General features: G+C 42.7%; 1 protein-coding gene across 1 annotated transcript in view; it reads right to left on the bottom strand.

Moving 5' to 3' along the window:
- frrs1a (ferric-chelate reductase 1a) overlaps positions 1-20,382 on the bottom strand; it is a 44,277-nt gene that overhangs the window by 12,102 nt on the left and 11,793 nt on the right. The window contains exons 9-12 of the mRNA XM_030403354.1: positions 6,512-6,662; positions 2,952-3,065; positions 2,485-2,600; positions 2,235-2,321 (exon numbers count right to left, since the gene is read on the bottom strand). Coding sequence (XP_030259214.1) covers positions 2,235-2,321; positions 2,485-2,600; positions 2,952-3,065; positions 6,512-6,662 — 468 coding nt within the window. The remainder of the gene's footprint in view (positions 1-2,234; positions 2,322-2,484; positions 2,601-2,951; positions 3,066-6,511; positions 6,663-20,382) is intronic.

Here is a 20,382-nt window from a genome sequence, read left to right as displayed (position 1 = left end):
ATGGCTCCCTGCTGGTGAGGCATGAATATACAGCAGGACAGGCACAAAAGGTGCATTTTCTTTCTGTACAGTTTGCGTGTCCTTTACTTATTAAAAGTAATATGTTCTATAAAAGAAAATACACAAACATCAGTACTAATCTGAATCTTGAGGGGCTGGGAATTGATCCAACAACCCTCCAATTAATGGACAACAGTGCTGCCCTCTGAGCCATAGCCACCCCAATAGACTGAATCATAATGTTTGTTTACAATCACTTGTGGATAGAAAATTAATTCTCTTTTTTAACGAAGCTATTTTAAAGTGTTAATTATCTAGAATGTCATATCTTTCAAATTTCATTAATAATAACAACTTTAACTAACTTACATTGAAGACCCATTGACCTGTTGTGAGTTTAGCACTTAGTCTGAGATGGACAGATATCCCCATTCATGTGTGGAGCTATTTCTGCTTCACAAACAGCCAAAATGCGGTTTGTGATGTTTGTGGAAAAACGGTAAGGAGTTGTGGCAACACAACAAACCTTGTGAAACACCTCAGGTTAAACCATAACACAGAATACGAGGCATTTATGATGAGGCGGACAGAAGAGGAGAGCAGTGTCAGGTGCTGCTGCTAAGGCAAGAGCTTTAGGCAGCACTAAGCACTGTTGCTGTTGGAGTTATTCAAATTAATAGATATGGTTATGAAATAAGTAACGAATTAAATACATGCTTCAACAAATAGCTGCATGAATTCAGCTTGGAGTAATAATATGTGTATCACTGAGATAATCTCACATAGGCAAAAAGCCTAGATTTATTCAGGTAAGGTTTCCTAAAGAATTGATCATTTAAAGTGGATTACAGAGACTAGGTGTCATTAAATTATACAGAGAAATTGCGATAAAACAGCCATGGTGAGCTTAGAAAAATATATACTAGAAAAGATGGATGAAAAAAAATTTATCTATAAAAAATATTTGTTATTATTTACAATCAGTCTAATTTGCTTTAACTGTTAAATGAATATTTTAAAATGAAGGTATTGACAAACTTGTACAATTATTGTGGCATTTATTTATTTAATTAAATATTTTACTTGCAATTTCAATTTGAGTAACCCAGCATTATCAAACAGCAAGTGTTTGTATCCCCTTATTGTAGGCTATTTGCAGAGACTACATACATAGTTGAATCTAAATAAGAATACGCATTCAGTGCAGAGTGGCCCCATCATTTGTTTTGCCCTGTGATTTTAAAATAAATAAATAAATACTCTGATGTCTTGTATTGTTTATGAAGTGACGATTTTAAATACACTACTCAATTTAGATTTACCAGACACATTAGGTGTATTTGCACAAAGTATCGGTATCAGATCGGTATCGCTAATACCAGCCTGAATTTTACTCAGTATCGCAGCGGAAAGGAAATTGTGGTATCGAACATCACTAGCATAAAAATAATTCACTCTTTTAATGCCTGGGTGTTTTCTCTTTTTCGGCCTCAACATGTTGCTCTGTTTAAAGTGAACCAGGATATGATGTTTATTGAAGATAATGAGGTTCTCAGATGTTCCTGCATCATATGGAATGACGATGTTTTGTCATCTCTCCCTCACTGTCTGCTCTGGTTCTTTTAGAGGTTTCACACAAATCAATACTTGCTGTTTGACTCTCCCCACCCACTTGAGCACAAGCTAGGGTTCATCAGAACCCTAAACCATCGGGCTGAGACCGTGCCCACTGAGACAGAGGGGAAGGAGGAGGAGCAGAAGCACATCAGGGGAGCACTTTAAAACTGTGGCTACCTAAACTGGACCTTTTTCAAATGAGGTGAGATGAGAGATGAAATGTCTTCAAGAAACTGATAGTGAAGTCCTATTGTCTTCAATACAGCACTTAGAAATACTGCACTAACTGTTAACATATAAAAATGTATACAGATTACTGTTTGCATTTGTGTATTATGGTGAAAATAATGGGAAAAAAAAAATATTTCAACAAGAAAAATCTGATATTGCAGATACTGTATCACTTTAATGCTGAAGTGGCGCTTCTACAAGGTGACAAAACCAACAGTGGCCCCAAGCTACTTTGAGTTTGACACCCCTGAGCTGAAGGCTTACCATTCCAAAAGTTTTCTGGGTAAAAAATCTTCTCATAAAACCACCCAAACATTCCCAAAAAGCCAGAATATCAGTGTGTGTGTGTGCGCTTGTGTGTTTTTGTGTTTGCGTGCATGATGTACCTCACTCCAACCTTTCCTGTAGAAAAATGGGAGGCAAAAGCCCACAATGGTCAAAGTCAAAGTCAGCACCATTAATCCTCGATGAACCTACACACACACGTACACACACACGCACACACACACAGAATCATAAAAGAAATGGCAATGCAGTCATTTTGAATGATATTATGACGTGTTGATGTATGGTGTGTGTGTGTGCGTGTGTGTGTGTGTGTGTGTGTGTGTGCGCGTGTGTGTGCATAGTATCTACCTGAAACCAGATTTTCTGACCGAGCAGAGAATGATTCGTCCAGTCAGATTTGTAGAAGCTGGCAATAAAGGTTCCAACACTTCCTGTCAGCATCCAGGCTACCAGCATTAGTGCACCTACAGTGTAGAGGCAACACAGCCGTTACTTTCCTTATCTGAATGCATTCCCATTGTGAATTAGCTTGTTACATCTACAATGGAAGTAGTTTAAGAGCACGCTACAAGCTGCAGAACATGGCATTGACAGGACCATTGCATCTCATCCTTCTGATCATCTTATCTCTGTGAATGTCCTGTGTCCCAAGAATGTGTCCGACTCTTTGCTATGTGCGCACCATTCACTGTGTATATAGAAATCTGACCATGGTTACTATGACATATATAAGTGTTAGAGTAAAAAGTCAGAGGGAGAAAAGTCATCAACTTGTTTAACCAGATAATAGTGTAGAAATTTAGAACTCAGCTCACCATGCATTTTGATAATGATGGGACTTCGGGAGCCTGTCAGGACCTCATGAGGCCCAGTGATCACTTTTCTCTGAGTGGAGATTAACGGCTGGAGACTGTGTTTCCACACTAAACCTAGGGGAGGGTCACACAGATGGTGTCCATTAAATCCCTTCATGAAATTTAAATTCAACAATCACTGTATATGTCAGAAAACTGATTTCTTCTACCCCTGGCACATTTGAGACTAGTGGGATATGAAAGAGTTCATTGTGACTGTTTAACAGTCATTCTAAGAGTCACAGAGCTTTTAAAATCAGATAAAGCTGACGGTAGCACCAGGTCGACACACACTCTTCACAAACAGCAATAAAACAAATCCTTCCCCTTCAAAGGCATGTTGAATTGTTGGGATCAAAATTAGAGAACAATTAATTAATAATTGACTTATTCTGGAATATTTTTATTTTCATTGTTCAGAATTTGATAGAATATCAGCTGTGGCTATACCACTAGCGTGTTTTTTAAAATAACCAAGGTACTTCAACAAAAACCTTTATTTTGTGAAAAAACAGTGAGCAAAATTAGAGAACAGAAACCCCTGTGCCAGAAGAGAAGATTTAAACAATGTTTTTTTAGGGCTATAGGATTCAAAAATTAATAGGAAGTGTAGAGGCCCTTGCATTGAATAACTTTAGCACATTTGCGCCCACAGGACATCACTAGTTTCTCACACTGCTCTGGATTGATCTTGGTCCATTCTTCTTGCAGTCTCTTCCACAGTTTGGTAACTGTAGTGGGTTTCTTAGCCATTACTTTGTCGCCAAGGATTTTCCAGAGATTCTCTATGGGGGTTTAGATCTGGACTCTGGGCTGGCCATTTCAATGTTTCAATATTCTTAGCTTCAGGAACTGCTTAACCCGTTTTGCAGTGTGACAAGGGGCGTTGTCTTGCGTGAAAATTGCGGGCTGATTGGGAGACAATTGCAGTAAAGGAATTGCATATTGCCGAAAGAGGTTCACATAAACATTTGCAATCACCCTGCCATGTAGCTGTACAAGAAGCCCAACTCCTGCTGCAGAAAACATCCCCCAAACCATGACACGTCCCCCTCCAAATTTGACTGACTTCTTTACACACTTTGGGTTAAGTCTTTCCCCAGTTCGAAGCCGAACATAATGTTTCCCATCAGACCCAAATAAATTGAACTTAGTCTCATCACGGAGTGCACTCTGGGCCAGCTCTCCTCTGTCCACACAACATGCTCCTCAGCAAAGGCCAGTCTAGCCTTTTTATTCTTTCTGCTGATGAGAGGTTTGGTCACTGCTGAGTGGGCTTTCAGTCCAAATTGTCTTAAACGGCGAGACACTGTGTGCCGAGACAGATCCTTGCCCTGTTCAGCACTGAACTGACGAGCAATTCCAGCTGCAGTGTTGAACCGATTCCCCATTGAGAGTCTTCGCATAATCCTGTCCTCTCGTGCACTTGTTTTACATGGACGACCAGCCTTTTTGGGGTCATCCCTTTGGCCTTCATCTGGACACAGGGTTTCAGTCACCTTAGAGCGGCCTGTCATCTTGCAAAGTAACTGGGAGAACTGCCAGATAAATAGGGTGTGTCCAACAATTAAGTAAATTGTCACCAGGTGCCAGATTAACACCCATAACTGGGAGGTATCTGAAAGTGTTCTCTAATTTTGATCAGAGCTGTTTTGAAAATTTCTCAATAAAGGTTTTTATATTATGCTTGAGAATATACTTAAATTCTGAAATATGCTCAGAAATCTGCCCTTATATTCATGTTAGCATAACTTCAAATATGTACAAGCAGTGACTTTAAAATTTAGCAAATTATAGGTTCTTCTCTAATTTTGATCTCCACTGTATAACGGTCAGTGTTGTGTCTGAATGCGTTCAGTGCACGATCGTTCATGAACTTGATAATATTTTAGGCGAACGTGAACTGAATGTACTGTATTTCTGCCTGATGAACGTTATTGTGAACACGTTCATTCTGGCGTTTGTGAACGGCGCTCTCTCAAAGTTTAACTTCGTTCAAGAGAGTGCCAGATTTCCATAGAGCCTTCCAGGCGAAAACCCGGCTAAAACACACCGTAAACAGGCCTTAATATGTAGTGGAAAAACACCCCATCTGGCAGCACCAGATTCAGAAAATCTAAATCAGAAAATCCTCTGAACCGATTCAGGCAAGCAGCAGCCCCCGACCATCCGCTGTCCCTCGCCGGACGCATCTCTAGGTGGAGGGACCGCGGTTATGTCTATGTTTATGTCAGACAAAAATGAACCATGCAGTCCCAGAAACAATGGCACTTTCTCCGCTTAACCATGGTTGCATTATTTTATAACTAAACGCATTGTGTGCCTTTGTTTACATTTCAAACTAGAACTTCCTAGAGGAAAGATTTATAATTTAAGATTACTTTTTTTAATTAAAAATATATCAACAGGTACTCTAATGAATTAATTGTTTATTACTACTTATTATTTTGAATCAATATTGAAGCATTTAAATCAATATTGAATCAAATTGATATTGAATAAAATTGCGACCTTAAGAATCGAAATTGAAATCGAATCGTGAGGTTCTTAACAATACCCAGCCCTACTCTGCCTCCATTATTAATACGGCATCTACGTATGATTACTTAAAACAATTTTATGAAAAGGTCAGTGATGATCCAGGTGGGAAAAATCTGAACTTTTTGTGTAAACTTTGCCCGCCGGGTTTCAAGAAGCAACTCCGTACATCAACAACAGCAAACCTTTCAGGGTATGTGCGGGTGAATAAAAAAGCAAAAGACACGGCAACAGCGAGCACAAAACAGATCCTCCACCACCCAAATCGCATCAATGGCGTACAGTAGCAGCTCCACTGTCTTCATCTCTCAGCTGCAGCTGGACAACCAGGTTTTGCAGTATATTGTCAGAGACCTGCAGTTTCAGTGTTAAATCTGATAAAATAATTGCTGTCTGTGGTTCTATATGGGCTGTGGCAATAATTTTGAAAAATAATAGCTCGCAGCAACATATTGAAAAAAAGAACTTTGAACTAGTTCATTTTTGGAACTGTGAACTTAGTCAATTTTTTTAATTATGAACTATGAACTGAACTAGTTCATTTTAAAATTTGTGAACTGAACTTTGAACTAGTTCTTGTAGAAATTGAACTTTCCCAACACTGATAACGGTGACACACAAACTGCAGCATTGACCAAGCATTTCATTCTTACAGTAAAATGACAATGCAAGTAAGTAAAAAGTGAGAATTGATGTCATGCAGTCATATATCTTTAGAAATACCATAAAGCGAATTAACCATTAACCACCAAAACAACAGTGAAGAAGCCTGTACTTCATATGCTTAACATTTCCTGTTAATGACATCCTGTTCCCCGAATAAAACCTGTGCCATTTCAAGATTTGATGCTGATCAAGCTGTAACATGACATGATAAAGATTTGACAGATTGATAAGAGCTTCAATTGGCAGCTAAGACACAGGAGGACTGGCGCGATGGGTTCAGTTTCCCAGATAACACGTGAGGTTTCATACTCTCTCACCATGCTCAGCATATCCGCTGGCTACAAACAGAAAGTACTCTTGATCCAGATCATAGCGGGCTGCTTCCTGATTGGCCAGTTTGACTGGTCTTCGGAACCTGCACTGAATCACTCCGTCTGCCAGCCGCCATAACACAGAAGAGAGAGCAGACTGCGAACACACACAGAAATCCATTACATTATAATCTGTCACAATTTAGCGATGGGAGATTTGGTGAAACACGCATATCTGCTGTCTCTGTAGGAAGATGGATATCACTCTCATGTTTGTGCATTAAGTACAAAGTCAGACTCCTGATGTGGTTAGCTGAGCGTGATGGTCCAAAATGTGGCAATAGAGTGGTGAAGTGATGACCCCAGGGGCGGTCCTAGACCATTTGGTGCCCTTGGCGAGCTTTCCTGATAGCGCCCCAACCCCACAAGAAAAGACCAAAAACCATGTAAAATGAATTGCTCAATTATTTAAACAATGATAATCCAAGCAATAAAACAATATGTGCAAATAAATAAACCTGTTCAATAATAAATACACAAAAAGGAAATATGATATCAGGTGGTACATGATACAGCCCTCTCCAAACCAACTCTGTTCTCATTAAGTTTGTTACATGAAGAGGCCAGTCAGCAGGATCAGCTGAAGGTGAATTGCCAGTGTTTGCTGCATCTAGAGGGCACATGAAGCACACTTTCTCACCTTGTATTCAAGATAACATTCATCATTCATCAGGCACACACCTGAGGCACACCAAGTGTGGAATCAGTGGTGCAATCAAGATGAACAGCTTGCACTCACCTGAACATTCGGGCTCAGTGGTTAGGGGCAGGGTAAGGTTGGCAGGAAGAGCAGCATTCTCTTGAAGTGTCTCCTCTGGTGGCTTGAGGTCCATAAACAGAGAGAGAACACACAAGAGCAAATACATTGACTAGATGAGACATGGCACAACATATTGATATTTTCACATAAATCAATACATTTTTATCATCACAAACATTCACTGACACATTAAACTCACCTGAGGAAACTGGAGCAGCTGAGGTGCATGGCTCTTCCTGGTCTGATGATTCAACTGCAGGTGGTCCTAAATATTTTAATAGTGAATCTAAAATGATATAACAGACAAGTGTCTTATCAACGTGGAATAAATCATTTCCATTTTTTAAATGATATTATTATTATTATTATTATCATTATTATTACTGCATTATTATTAAGTTGCTAAGCATTTTAATTTTGACATTCATTTTTATATAAATTCACTTAGTCCCATATGCTCACAGGTCTATGTGCATACCTCTCTGTATAAACATAACTCTACCTGTATATATAATTTATTATTATTATGCGCAACTTTTTTGATACAATATTCCATCAGTATGCAACTTATACTTATCTCTGTTCATCAGTATATAATATATGCTCATCTTTTGCACCTCTATCTATTGACAGTAAAGTTCAAAGTAATCCAAAACTAAATCTAATCTAATTTTGCTATATGGACAGCAATAATAGACTTTTCACATCCTCTCAATTTTTAATTTCATAGCACACAATGAGATGCAAAGTGCTATTAACTGCAGCTAGCGTCAACTTTTATAGTGTTTTTCTCGAAAAACAACCAGCCAGCCAAGGGCAGCAGTCTGAACCAGTCTTATGACTGTCTTATTATGACAATTTTGACTGCATGTTAATAACGACCTAACCTAGCTGAATGAAGCGGAAAGTCACACACCCTTATTGCCACTTAAATTAGAAAACACTTAGATTTAAAAACAATAACAGAAAAAAATAAACAGCAAATAAAATCAAGAGAAGAAAATCAAAAGAACCCAACCCTCCCACCCCCACAGACATGCAGAGACATACACAAATACATACACACTCATACACACGCTCACACATACGCACGCAGACACACAGACACACACACTCTCACCCACACGTACACTAGCTGTCACTAAAGATGCATGGCTCGGCAGCGGGACCTGAGGCAAGAGGAAGCTACCTTTGGGGGGCCAACCACACTGAGAGAGATCCCGGTCCAAGGCTGCAGGGAGCGCTGCCACAGAGACCACACCAACCCGGGCAGACAGGAGGCCCCGCATCAGGGTGCAGAGCCTTCTAGCCACCCAGGCCGAAACCGTCCATGGGACAGCACCCCCAGCAGCCAGACCAGGGACAACTCCCAGTCTGGTTGGCCCCACATGAGGAAACACTAGAGATTAAAAACTGACAGACTAAAACAATAAAATACAGCAAAAAGCATTGAGGCTAAAATCATGAGGGACTAAAACATAAAAGCATAGTGGCTAAAAACACAAGGGACCAAAACATAAAAGCAAAGAGGCCAAAAACGTGAAAGATTAAAACAGTAAAAAAGGATAAAGGACACAAGTTCTCTGATTAGCACAGCATAAAATTAATTAAAAAAGAATTTAAAAATCAATTAAAGCCTGGTTAAAAAGGTGGGTCTTGAGCCTCTTTTTCAAAACCTCAACAGTCTCTGCCACCCACCTAAAAGCCGCCTCCCTGTGCTTTTTTTAACTAACCTGTGGTATGGTCAAAAGGCCAGTGCCAGGGGACCTCAGGGTCCACGGGGGCTGACAGAGTAAAAGCAGGTCAGATAAGTAAGAAGGCCCAAGATCGTTAAGACACTTAAAAAAATAGTAAAAGAACCTTAAAATCAATCCTGAACAGCACAGGGAGCCAATTCAGCGACTATAAAGCCGGTGTAATGTGCTCCCGCCCTCTGGTCCTTGTCAGCACTGGTGCAGCTGAGTTTTGTAATAATTGGCCAGTGAGCAAGGCATTACAGTAGTCTAAGCGACAGGAGATAAACGCATGCATCAGCACCTCCGTGCTGGCCTGAGAGAGAAACGGGCGGACTCTGGCTATATTCTTAAGATGGTAAAAACCTCTCTTTGTTATATTTTTGATGTGTGGAATAAAACTGAGCTCAGAGTCAAAAATCACACCCAGATTTTTTACAGATTGTGATGGTTTAAAATCCTTTAACTTTGGTAAAAGTTTCTCTTTCTGGCCTTCAGGACCAATGAGTAAAACCTCTGTTTTGTCTCTCCAGTGTTTCCTTGGGAAAAATCAATGATCCAGGTGTGTCGACCTTTAAAATCTGTTGAGGTAAAAGACTCGATCTGATGTCACTGATTTTACTTCTGAAGTGGTCTGCAAAGTCCTCGCAAAGGGTGTCAGTTGGTGTTTTGGAGGACCTATTAAATTTGATGTTTGTTAAAAGGTCAATTGTGGAGAAGAGGAATTTTTGGTTGTTTTTATGTTTGTTGATGGATTTGGAAATGGGAGATTCTTGCCTGTTTGACTGTGTTATTATAGGTTTTGAGGTGTCCACGTAAAATTTCATAGTGAACTATTAACTGTTAGTGTAGGTCTTGTAATAATTGTTTTTATTAAAAATGGCACCACTGAGTCCAGCGTTGATTTCATTTTATGGTTAAAACGGTCAACAATAAAATCGCAATGGTGCTGGTAAAATTTCTGCAGGAGTGTTCTGTAAAATCTGGATAAAATTTGCAGCCACTTCAGAAGTTAGGTAGCGTTTCCTCACTGTTCTCACTATGGCCTCCCGCTGGTTAAAACTGGTGATTGTAAAAAAACACACAAAAGTGGTCAGACACAGCCAGGTCCACAACAGAGGGTCGGCTGTGTGACATGTTGATTAAAATCTAGCCAATGTAGAAGGTTTAAAAATTCTCTCAACATTGGATCTGAGGAATTATCTATGTGTAAATTAAAATCACCGGTTATTAATATTCGGTTATAATTGCTATTGGTAACTGATAGTAGGTCTGAGAATTCACTGTAAAAAGAGGTGGAATAGCGGGGTGGTCTGTAGACTGTCATACAGAGGATGGGGGGGCTGCTAAAAACAAAGGCATGGTACTCAAATGATAAATATTTGTTAAAAAAGACTTCATTTGACAACATGGTGTCTTTAGTGATTGATGCAGTTCTGCCTCCCTTTTATCCCCCTCTAGTAGAAAATAAAAAGTTAAAATTTGATGGGGCCTCAGTGAGAACAACAGGTGCATCAGTGCCAAGCCATGTCTCTGTAAAGAGAATACTGTCTTACATCATTTATGATAAAGGATTTGTTTAAAAGACAGTGCACGTTCAGCACAACCATTTTAATGTCTGTGCTGAACGTGCACTCATCATGTCTTTCTAAAGGAATGTTAGAAACACAGTTTGGTATAAAACAGTCCTGGGTCTAATTTGTCTGTGTGTAAGTCTGGTTTCAATTGTGTGGATGTTGTCCTGTGCCTCCGGGGCGACTGAACGGGGGGCGTGTATAGTGTAGAAAGGGGAGGGTGAAGGTGAGTGAGGGGCAGAGGGTCTGTGTGCATGTGTATCAACAGTGAGTCAGCAGGTGGGTGTGGTGCAGGAACGGACAGTCAGGTCAATGTTGACAGATAAAAGCCGTGATCCCTCCTGGTTTGGGTGGAGGCTGTCCCTTTAAAAAGGCTAGGCCTGTTTAAAAACACTGCAAAATTGTCAAAGAACAGGATACTTTTTGTCAGGCAGTATCCCTTCAGCCACAGATGCAGCTGACGAAGGCGGCTGGTGGTGACGTCACCATACCAAGGTGGGGGAAGAGGGCCGGCGATAATTAGCCGCTTCCCCGTGTCCAGCAGGCGATCCACAAGGGAGAGTACCTGCGACTGCTGATTTTTGAGGTTGTTGATGCCGGCCTCCAGGACCAGCGTGGAGGCCGAGCTGTGCTGAGCACTCAGCTGGAGGGCAGAGGATGCGACCTCCTTGACGCTGGCTCCAGGGTGGCAAGAGGTCCGTCCACCGTGCGCTGCCACATGCCTGACCATGGAGGTCCCGACAACTAGCACAGAGGGGGTGCGCCGCTCCACTGTCTGCCTGGAGGTGCGGCGGAGGCAGGATGGAGCCTGAGGTTCGGGTTTATGGCGCCTGGTCGCGGTTTCTCCTGGCCGAGATGGAGGGGAGGGATCGGGCTGGACGGGTGGATCCCACATCCTGGACTGACGAGAGCCACGACTAGCTGGATGGGCAGGTCCCGAGCCGGACAAAGCACCCACGGGCGGGAAATCCTGCAAGCTTAAGATGTCAAACCTGTTATCCAGTGGCAGATCCAGAGGCGGAGGAGGAGGAGATCGACGAGCCCCAGTGCCCCTGTGTACCGCTGACCTGGGTTCCCCCCGCCTGAGTGGAGTTGAGCTCACCGAAGCCTCCACTCCATCCTCCCGTATGAAGCACAGTGGGTCCGCGGGACGTAGGCAGGAGGTGGAGGGTGCCGATGACTTGGGCTTGGCTCCCTGGCGGTGCCAACGGGACTCGGCTTGTGCTGGTGCCGGAGTTTCATTGGTGATCAAGCCGGTCCACGGCAAGGTGGTGTTGTCCATGGTCGTCATGCTCCGGACACCAGCGCCGGATGTCCTCGGGATGGAGATATCCATAAGGATGTTGTCCTTCTCCTAGAGGTCAGCCTTCAGACCAGAGAGATGTTGTCCCTCAGTTTTGAGAGGGTTGGGAGGCAGGACTCGCAAACCACCCACATACCTGCAGCCGGCAAGGAGATTAAGCGTCTGGTAAGCAGCTCCCAGAGCTACCTGTGGTTAGCTGTTTAGCTAGTCAGCTAATGTTAGCTAGGTTGATGTCGGTAGACAGTGCACAATAGTCAGGAGTGTTCTATCCTGACTAAACAAACTTTTGCGCTCTGTGTCACTGTTGTCAGAAATAATTAAAACCAGATGAATCCAAATTAAAAACTAGAAACTCAACACACTCAGCAGTCAGCACACGGGAGTAAACACATGATGCTACTGCTAGCTTAGCTAGCATGATTATTTCATGAATAATCAAAAAGACATACCTTTCTCCTTTGCACGTTTCTCCCGCTCTTCTTCTCTGCGCTGAAGAAAATGCGCTCCAGATGGCTTTTCCCATTTCAGACTGTAGCTGTGACCTGTCGACACACAGCCGACCGGCCAACTGCGTATCAGTGTGCGCTAGGGGTGTGCAAAGCAGCTGGTATTTGTATCTGTATTTGTATTTGTTGAGGGGGGAAAAGTATTTGTATTTGTATTGGAGTTTGTATGCTTTGCAGTGGGGTGCTTGGGTTGGGTGGATAAGCCTGTTTTGCATTAAATGCAGCTAATATAGGTGATTGAAACTGACTTGCAGGGGCAGAACATGGCTTTGATGATGAATTGGTGCTGGTGGGGGGATTGGTGCTTGTGGGGGGGGTTGGCAGACAGTACCGGGAGAGGATGCTTTAAGTGCATGTGATTATGCATAGCAGATGTTGACAGATGTTTGATATCTCTGCCTCTGCTGATTTGACTTTTGGACACATTACATATCACTTTGGTTTTATCTGCAGCACTGACTGTAAAATGCTTCCACACAGAACTTGAGCAAGTTTTTTTGGCTGGTGGAGGACCAAGAGATGGCTCAGCAGCAGCCACACTCTTTTCTATTTGGTTGCCCAAATCCATGTGGGGAGTTTCAGCTAAGTTAATGAGTGACGGGAAGCTATGCTAAGGTTAACTAGCCTAAAGCCTACATCTTGCTGTCTGCAAAAGACAGAGTAACTTAAACGTACCAAATGACTCCCACAAGTGCATACAATTCGACACAACTAGCCTTGCTTTAACCTTTTAACCTGTCAACGGCCTATTGTCTAAATTACCGAGCTAACAGAGCTACGTAAACAGAGCAAACATGAGAGCACCTGACTGCAGACGACAATACTAATGCAGCGTAATGGAATAATCTCCCGATCAAACTCCGCTTCCCGAAAGTTATAAACTGCCTCCGGAACCCAGTTAAGGTACAAAAATCTATTTAAAAAAAATAGTGATCCAGTTAAGTCTTTTTTCGCTCAGCCAAGCCTTCTCTGTTGCTGTGTGGAGCAGCATGTGTCAGTCACCTCTTTTACCCCCGACTCCTGAATTTCACACACACACTCATCCGGGCATGCACTGCTGTCTCATGAGGAAACGCAGCTTTTTGATATGTTTTTCTTGTTCCCAAATACAAATATTTTTTAAAGTATTTGTTCGAAATAAGTATTCGTAAAAAGCACGTTATTTGTGCCTTTCCAAATACCGTATTTGGGTTCGGCTCCACACCCTAGTGTGCGCGCTAGCATGTTGTGACCGTGACGTGTAACAGCTGAAGGGGCTGTACGTCAGAATCATCATTTCCTTTACTTACTTTACTTTAATTTATTTTTTAAGTCAAAGTATTGTTGTAGATAGAGGGATGGCACAAACTGTAGAAAAGACTAGACATTATAATTTTAATTATATTTTTTTCTCGCCGCATATTTGACGCACCTCACTAGGTGGCGCCCTAGGCAAGCACCTATGTCGCCTGTAGGAAGGACCGCCATTGGATGACCAGGAAGTTAATATCACCTTGGTTCCCTCAACAAGAAGCCTATGAGATTATTGAATTGGATTTGAATTGTTACAGAAAATAATCGTTGTGACAAACAAGTTTCTGATCCTTCCAGGTTCTGTTCATCAACATAATCTCCACAGATGAACACCAGTTTGTGATGTTAAGCTAAATGAAATGTGTAGCAGTAAGAATCTAATGTTAGGCTACAAACTACTACTTTTAGGCTGCAAACAGATTTTCTATAAACTGATCAATGTACAAGTTGTAAAGTCAGAGTTAGAATAGTTTGTAACTGAAGTGGGCCTGTAAAGATGGACTTGTGAGTAGATGAGTCTCCGTGTTTGCTGTGAGGACGTTTAATGTCCCCGACAACCTCTGTAGTCTCATTTAGACACTTGGGTCGCGCTTCATTTTACAGTACATTAATAAGATGTAGCAAGCCGTACTTTGTATGAAATTAGACAAAAACAATACGCTAATAAGAAGTACCAAGCCCTACTTTGTAAGAAATAAGACAAAACAATACGATAATAAGACCTAACAAGCCCTACTTTGTCTCAAATTAGACAACTTGAAATAATGTAGTCTTCATTAGACAATAAAGTTATACTGTAATTAGACACCATATAGCCTACCCAAATTATGCTGTAATCAGAAACTGCATATAAAGTCTTATTACTTAAAATATAGGCTACGACACTAGACACTATTATACCAAATTATACAGTAATTACAAACCAAATTGGAGATCATAATACACTATTAGTTTACAAGATCTTAGTCTAATTAGAAATCACACACGATGCCATATCAGATACAAAATATGCTAGTTAGCCGCTATTCTACGCTCACTGACAAATTATACATTTCATACTACCTACATCGGTCTTTAGCTTAATTAGACAAATGTATTGCCATATCATATTGGGCATGGCCTTTATAATAGTTGGACAAAACACAGAGTTCAGAGGAAAATAAATTTATTTGAGCTTTATTTACCATAGTTTCACTTTCTTACAGAGTCATTTATTGATCATTAGAACAAAACAGTACCTTAACACATCGGTTCACAAATCACATCGGTTCACATCTGGTCGCTACTACACACGTCCCTGGTAACCTGGATGTTCCCTGGAGTCTTGTGGAGTTTGTAGGTGGCTTCCTCAACACTCTACTCCCATAGTTAAGACATCAGGTCATTTAAAGCCACTATCACTATCCAACCCTAGCAACGTTAGACCAGCTATTGAAGCTACCAGGACATTGCATCTTTATTTCCCACTGTTAGACCCTTATTACAGTCCTATTATATATAGATGGTAATTTGTGGCACATTACAACAGAACTGTACTGTAAATTAAGTGAAGACCTTCTCACTTTTAGACCCTTATTACAGTCTTACTATACTTACTTAGATGGTAATTTGTGGCACATTACAACAAAACTGTAAAATAAAATGGTCCTTCTCACTGTTAGACCCTTGTTACAGTCTTATTACACTTACTTAGAGCTGTGCGATATTACGATATATATTGTAGTGCGATATAAAAATGTCTACCGTAGGATACAACCCTCTGTCGTTTATATCATAATTTCAACGTGTAGGCTACTTGTTTAGCACTGTTGCTACACTAACGTACACTACGGTTGTGATTTAATACGGCGTGTAAAGCACAACTCAACGTCGAAATGACTGTTGGATATCTTATTATTACACTTACTTATAGGATAATTTGTGGCACATTAGAACAGAACTGTACTGTAAAATAAAGTGGTCCTTCTCACTGTTAGCCCCTTATTACAGTCTTATTACACTTACTTATAGGATAATTTGTGGCACATTACAACAGAACTGTACTGTAAAGTAAATGAATAAATAATAAATATATATATATATTTATATATTATATATATATATATATATATATATATATATATATATATATATATATAATATTAAATAAATAAAGATGCAATGTCCTGGCAGCTTCAATAGCTCGTCTAATGTTATTGTTGACATGGCTTTAAATTATCTGATGTCTTAACTATGGGAGTAGAGCATCGACGAAGCCACCTACGAACTCCACAAGACTCCAGGGAAAATCCTGGTTACCAGGGACGTGTGTAGTAGCGACCAGATGTGAACCGATGTGGTTTGACTATAAGTTAAGGTACTGTTTTGTTCTAATGATTGTCAGAATAGTTGAGATCCATTTACTCCTGTCTAATATAAATGCCAGTATGCACACACACACGGAGACAGCGTCAGGAAAGTTGGGATTCATACACTCCTATTATATTATAATAATAATATATAATAATATAATTATGTTATATTAACATTAATATAGATACTCTCTGCTCCAACATTAACAATATCCTGCCCCCGGACCATCTTTCCACCCCTGATGAACTTGTTACCCACTACAATAACAGTCTCGATATCCTCAACTCTCTTGCTCCAGTCAAAACACGGTCTGTTTCCTTCTCCACAACTGCCCCTTGGTATACCCCTCACCTCCGCGCCATGAAAGCTAAAGGACGCCAACTCGAACGACTCTACAAAAAAACAGGACTCACTATTCGCAAAGAAATGCACATAACCCACATACTCCATTACAAGGACTCAATTACTCAAGCAAAAACAAACCACTACTCCAGTCTAATCATTTCCAAAGATGGAAACACCAAATCACTGTTCGCATTACTTCACAAAATTCTCCAACCCCCCGACTCCCTACCTCCCCACCTACACTCAGTTGACATCTGTAACTCCCTAATGCGGTTTTTTAATGATAAAATTTCCAACATCCACCAACACTCACACTCAGGTTCACACCCTCTCCCCTCATCTCCACCCCCACAGCACTGTCGGCACTTTTCCAGTTTCCAACTCCCGAATGGCTTTTTAATATCTGACCTCATCCGCAAATCAAACCCTCCATCTCTCAGCTTGATCCAATCCCCACCACCCTGGTCAAATCTTGCCTCCCATCTGTGCTTCCCCTCATCTCTGCCATCATTCACTCTTCACTCACCACTGGAATTGTTCCTCCATCCCTCAAAACTGCAGCCATCACCCCTATCACGGTTGCTATGGCGCCGTACTAGGTGGCAGCCTGTAACAGCAGCTCCCGTGGGTTTTTAAGTTTTTTCATAGTTTTTGTTGTATTTCTGTACTGATTTTCACAGAACTTTTGGCAACTCTTCTCCAGAGAGTGAGAGAAGACGAACACCTTTCTTTTTTTAAACTTTTACGGCACTATTTTTTGTGATGGTTTTGCCAGCCCTAGCAACGGAGGGTCAGGAGCGCATCACTGAGCGCATTGTTTACACACGCGACCAGCTGATTGCGCTGTGTGAACCTGCACTGCTGCCCGGAACCAGGCCTGAGGTCCTGAAGGAGCTGCGGAGGAGACGCCGTGGCTGCAGAGCTGGAGTCAAACGGAGGGTGAAGAGGAGGAGACACAGACCGGCTGTACCGGCGATCGTCATGGGAAACGTGAGGTCTCTGGGGAACAAGACGGACGAGCTCGCCGCGCTGATAAAGGCTCAGAGTGAATATCGTGAATGCAGTGTGTTGTGTTTCACGGAGACATGGCTTCACTCAAACATCCCGGACCACAGCGTGGCGATTCCCGGCTTCAGCACTGTTCGGGGGGACAGGGACGTGACAAGTAGCGGAAAGAAGAAAGGAGGAGGGATTGCACTGTATGTGAGTGAGAGGTGGTGTAATCCCGGACATGTTCACGTGAAGAAACGTCTCTGTACCCCGGACATTGAACTGTTGACTGTGGGGATGAGGCCTTATTATTTGCCCCGGGAATTCACGTCCACCGTCATTATCGGTGTGTACGTTCCTCCTTCAGCTGATGCAGCGCTGGCCTGTGACGTCATCCACTCCGCTGTTGCCCAGATACAGACACAGCATCCTAATGCATTTATTGTCATCACTGGGGATTTTAATCACATCTCACTGGACAAAACCCTTCCAACATTTCACCAGTATGTTGACTGCCCCACCAGAGACTGTAACACACTAAATCTGTTGTATGCAAATGCTAAGGATGCATACAGTCCCACAGCCCTCCCCCCTCTTGGAAGATCTGACCACAACCTGGTTCTGCTGACCCCTAAGTATATGCCTCTTGTTCAGCGGCAGCCTGTCCACACTAGGAGCGTGAGGAGGTGGACTCAGGAGGCTGCTGACGCACTACAGGACTGCTTTGAGTCGACAGACTGGGATGCACTTGTTGAGCCACATGGAGAGGATCTCGACAGCATGACCGACTGCATCACTGAATACATCAGGTTCTGTGAACACACCACCATGCCAACCCGGACTGTACGCTGCTTCCCTAATAATAAGCCGTGGATCACCACTGACCTGAAAGTCCTTCTTAACAAGAAGAAGAGGGCGTTCAGGTCTGGAGACAGGGAAGAACTGAGGAGAGTGCAGCATGAACTCAGGGATATGCTGAGGGCCTGTAAAGACGCCTACAGGAGGAAGCTGGAGGCCAAACTCCAGCAGAACAATGTGAGGGATGTGTGGACTGGTATGAAGCAGATCACTGGGTGTAAGGTGAGCGGCAGACAGTCATTGGGCAGCCTGGAGAGGGCAAACGAGCTGAACAGATTCTTCAATAGGTTCAGCTCACAGCCTTCTGTCGTCTCCCTGACACCTCCAGACCCCCACACACCCTCCCTGCCCCAAATGCTTCCTCCCCTCCCCCCTCACTCCCCTGCTGTGAGCTCTCCTGTGCAGCACCTCTCCTCCTCCTCCTCCTCCACCTCCTCCTCCTCCACCTTCACCTCCTCCTCCACCTCCTCGTCCTCCACTGAAGACACCGGCAGCCTCCCCCGCATGACTGTGACTGCAGGCCAGGTTAGGAGACAGCTGGAGAGACTCCACCAGCAGAAGGCTGCAGGCCCTGACGGTATCAGCCCCAGGATCCTGAAGACATGTGCCAGCCAGCTGTCTCCTGTCCTACAACACCTCTACAACCTGAGCCTGGGTCAGGAGAGAATACCGGTGCTTTGGAAGACTTCCTGCCTGGTTCCTGTTCCAAAGAAGTCGACACCATCAGACCTCAATGACTATCGACCAGTGGCCCTCACATCTTACGTCATGAAGGTGCTGGAGAGACTGGTTTTGGCCAACCTGAGGCCGCAGGTGAGAGCCCTGCTAGACCCTCTGCAATTTGCTTACCAGCCCCACTTGGGAGTTGATGACGCTGTCATCTACCTGCTGCAACGAGCCCATTCGCACCTGGATGGTGGAGGAGGCACTGTGAGAATCACATTCTTTGATTTCTCTAGTGCTTTTAACACCATTCAGCCACTGCTACTGGGGGAGAAGTTGCGGGTGATGAGTGTAGACGACACAATGATCTCCTGGATTACTGACTACCTGACAGGCAGGCCACAGTTTGTCCGTATGGGCAGTGTTCTGTCTGATGCGGTGGTTAGTGATACAGGAGCTCCACAGGGGACTGTACTGTCTCCTTTCCTGTTCACCTTATACACCACTGACTTTCAGTACAACACCGGGTCGTGTCACCTGCAAAAGTTTTCTGACGACTCGGCTGTTGTTGGGTGTATAAGTGAGGGACAGGAGGAGGAGTACAGGGCACTGGTGGACAACTTTGTGGAGTGGACTGGACAGAATCACCTGCGGCTGAACATCAGCAAGACCAGAGAGATGGTGATAGATTTCAGGAAGAAGAGGAAGACGGCTTTCCAACCTCTGTGCATTCTGGGAAAGGATGTGGAGGTAGTCGAGGATTACAAGTACCTGGGTGTTACCATCAACCACAGACTGGACTGGAGATCTAACACTGAAGCTGTTTACAAGAAGGGGATGAGCAGACTTTACTTCCTGAGGAAGCTGAGATCCTTCAATGTGTGCAGCAAGATGTTGGAGATCTTTTATCAGTCTGTGGTGGCCAGTGTACTTTTCTTTGCTGTGGTTTGTTGGGGAAGCAGCATCGGAGCCAGCGACACCAACAGACTCAACAAACTGATCAGGAAGGCTGGCTCTGTGATTGGCTGCAAACAGGACACTCTGGAGGCTGTGGTGGAGAGGAGGACACTGAAAAAACTGTTATCCATCATGGATAATCCTCTCCACCCTCTCCAACTCACACTGGTCAGACAGCGGAGCACCTTCTCCGGTAGACTGCTTCAGCTTCGCTGTCGTAGCAATAGATACAAGAAATCTTTCCTGCCACAATCCATCACTTTATACAACAACTCTCTCACCTCTGCCTGACAGAGAACTCTGGTCTCTCTACTGTTTTGTTGTATATATTATTATTGTTATAGTATATTTTGCATATTTTGTTTTGTTGTATATATTATTATTGTTTACTGTTTATAGCACACTGTGCACTGTATATATACACTATGTATATATTGGATTCTATTTATGTATGAAATGTTTTATTTGCGGACCCACTACTTC

This window comes from Sparus aurata, chromosome 21, assembly GCF_900880675.1.
Source record: "Sparus aurata chromosome 21, fSpaAur1.1, whole genome shotgun sequence".
Lineage (NCBI taxonomy): Eukaryota > Metazoa > Chordata > Actinopteri > Spariformes > Sparidae > Sparus > Sparus aurata.
Note: the sequence above shows the minus strand (reverse complement) of the source record. Positions and strands in the feature narration are given on the sequence as shown.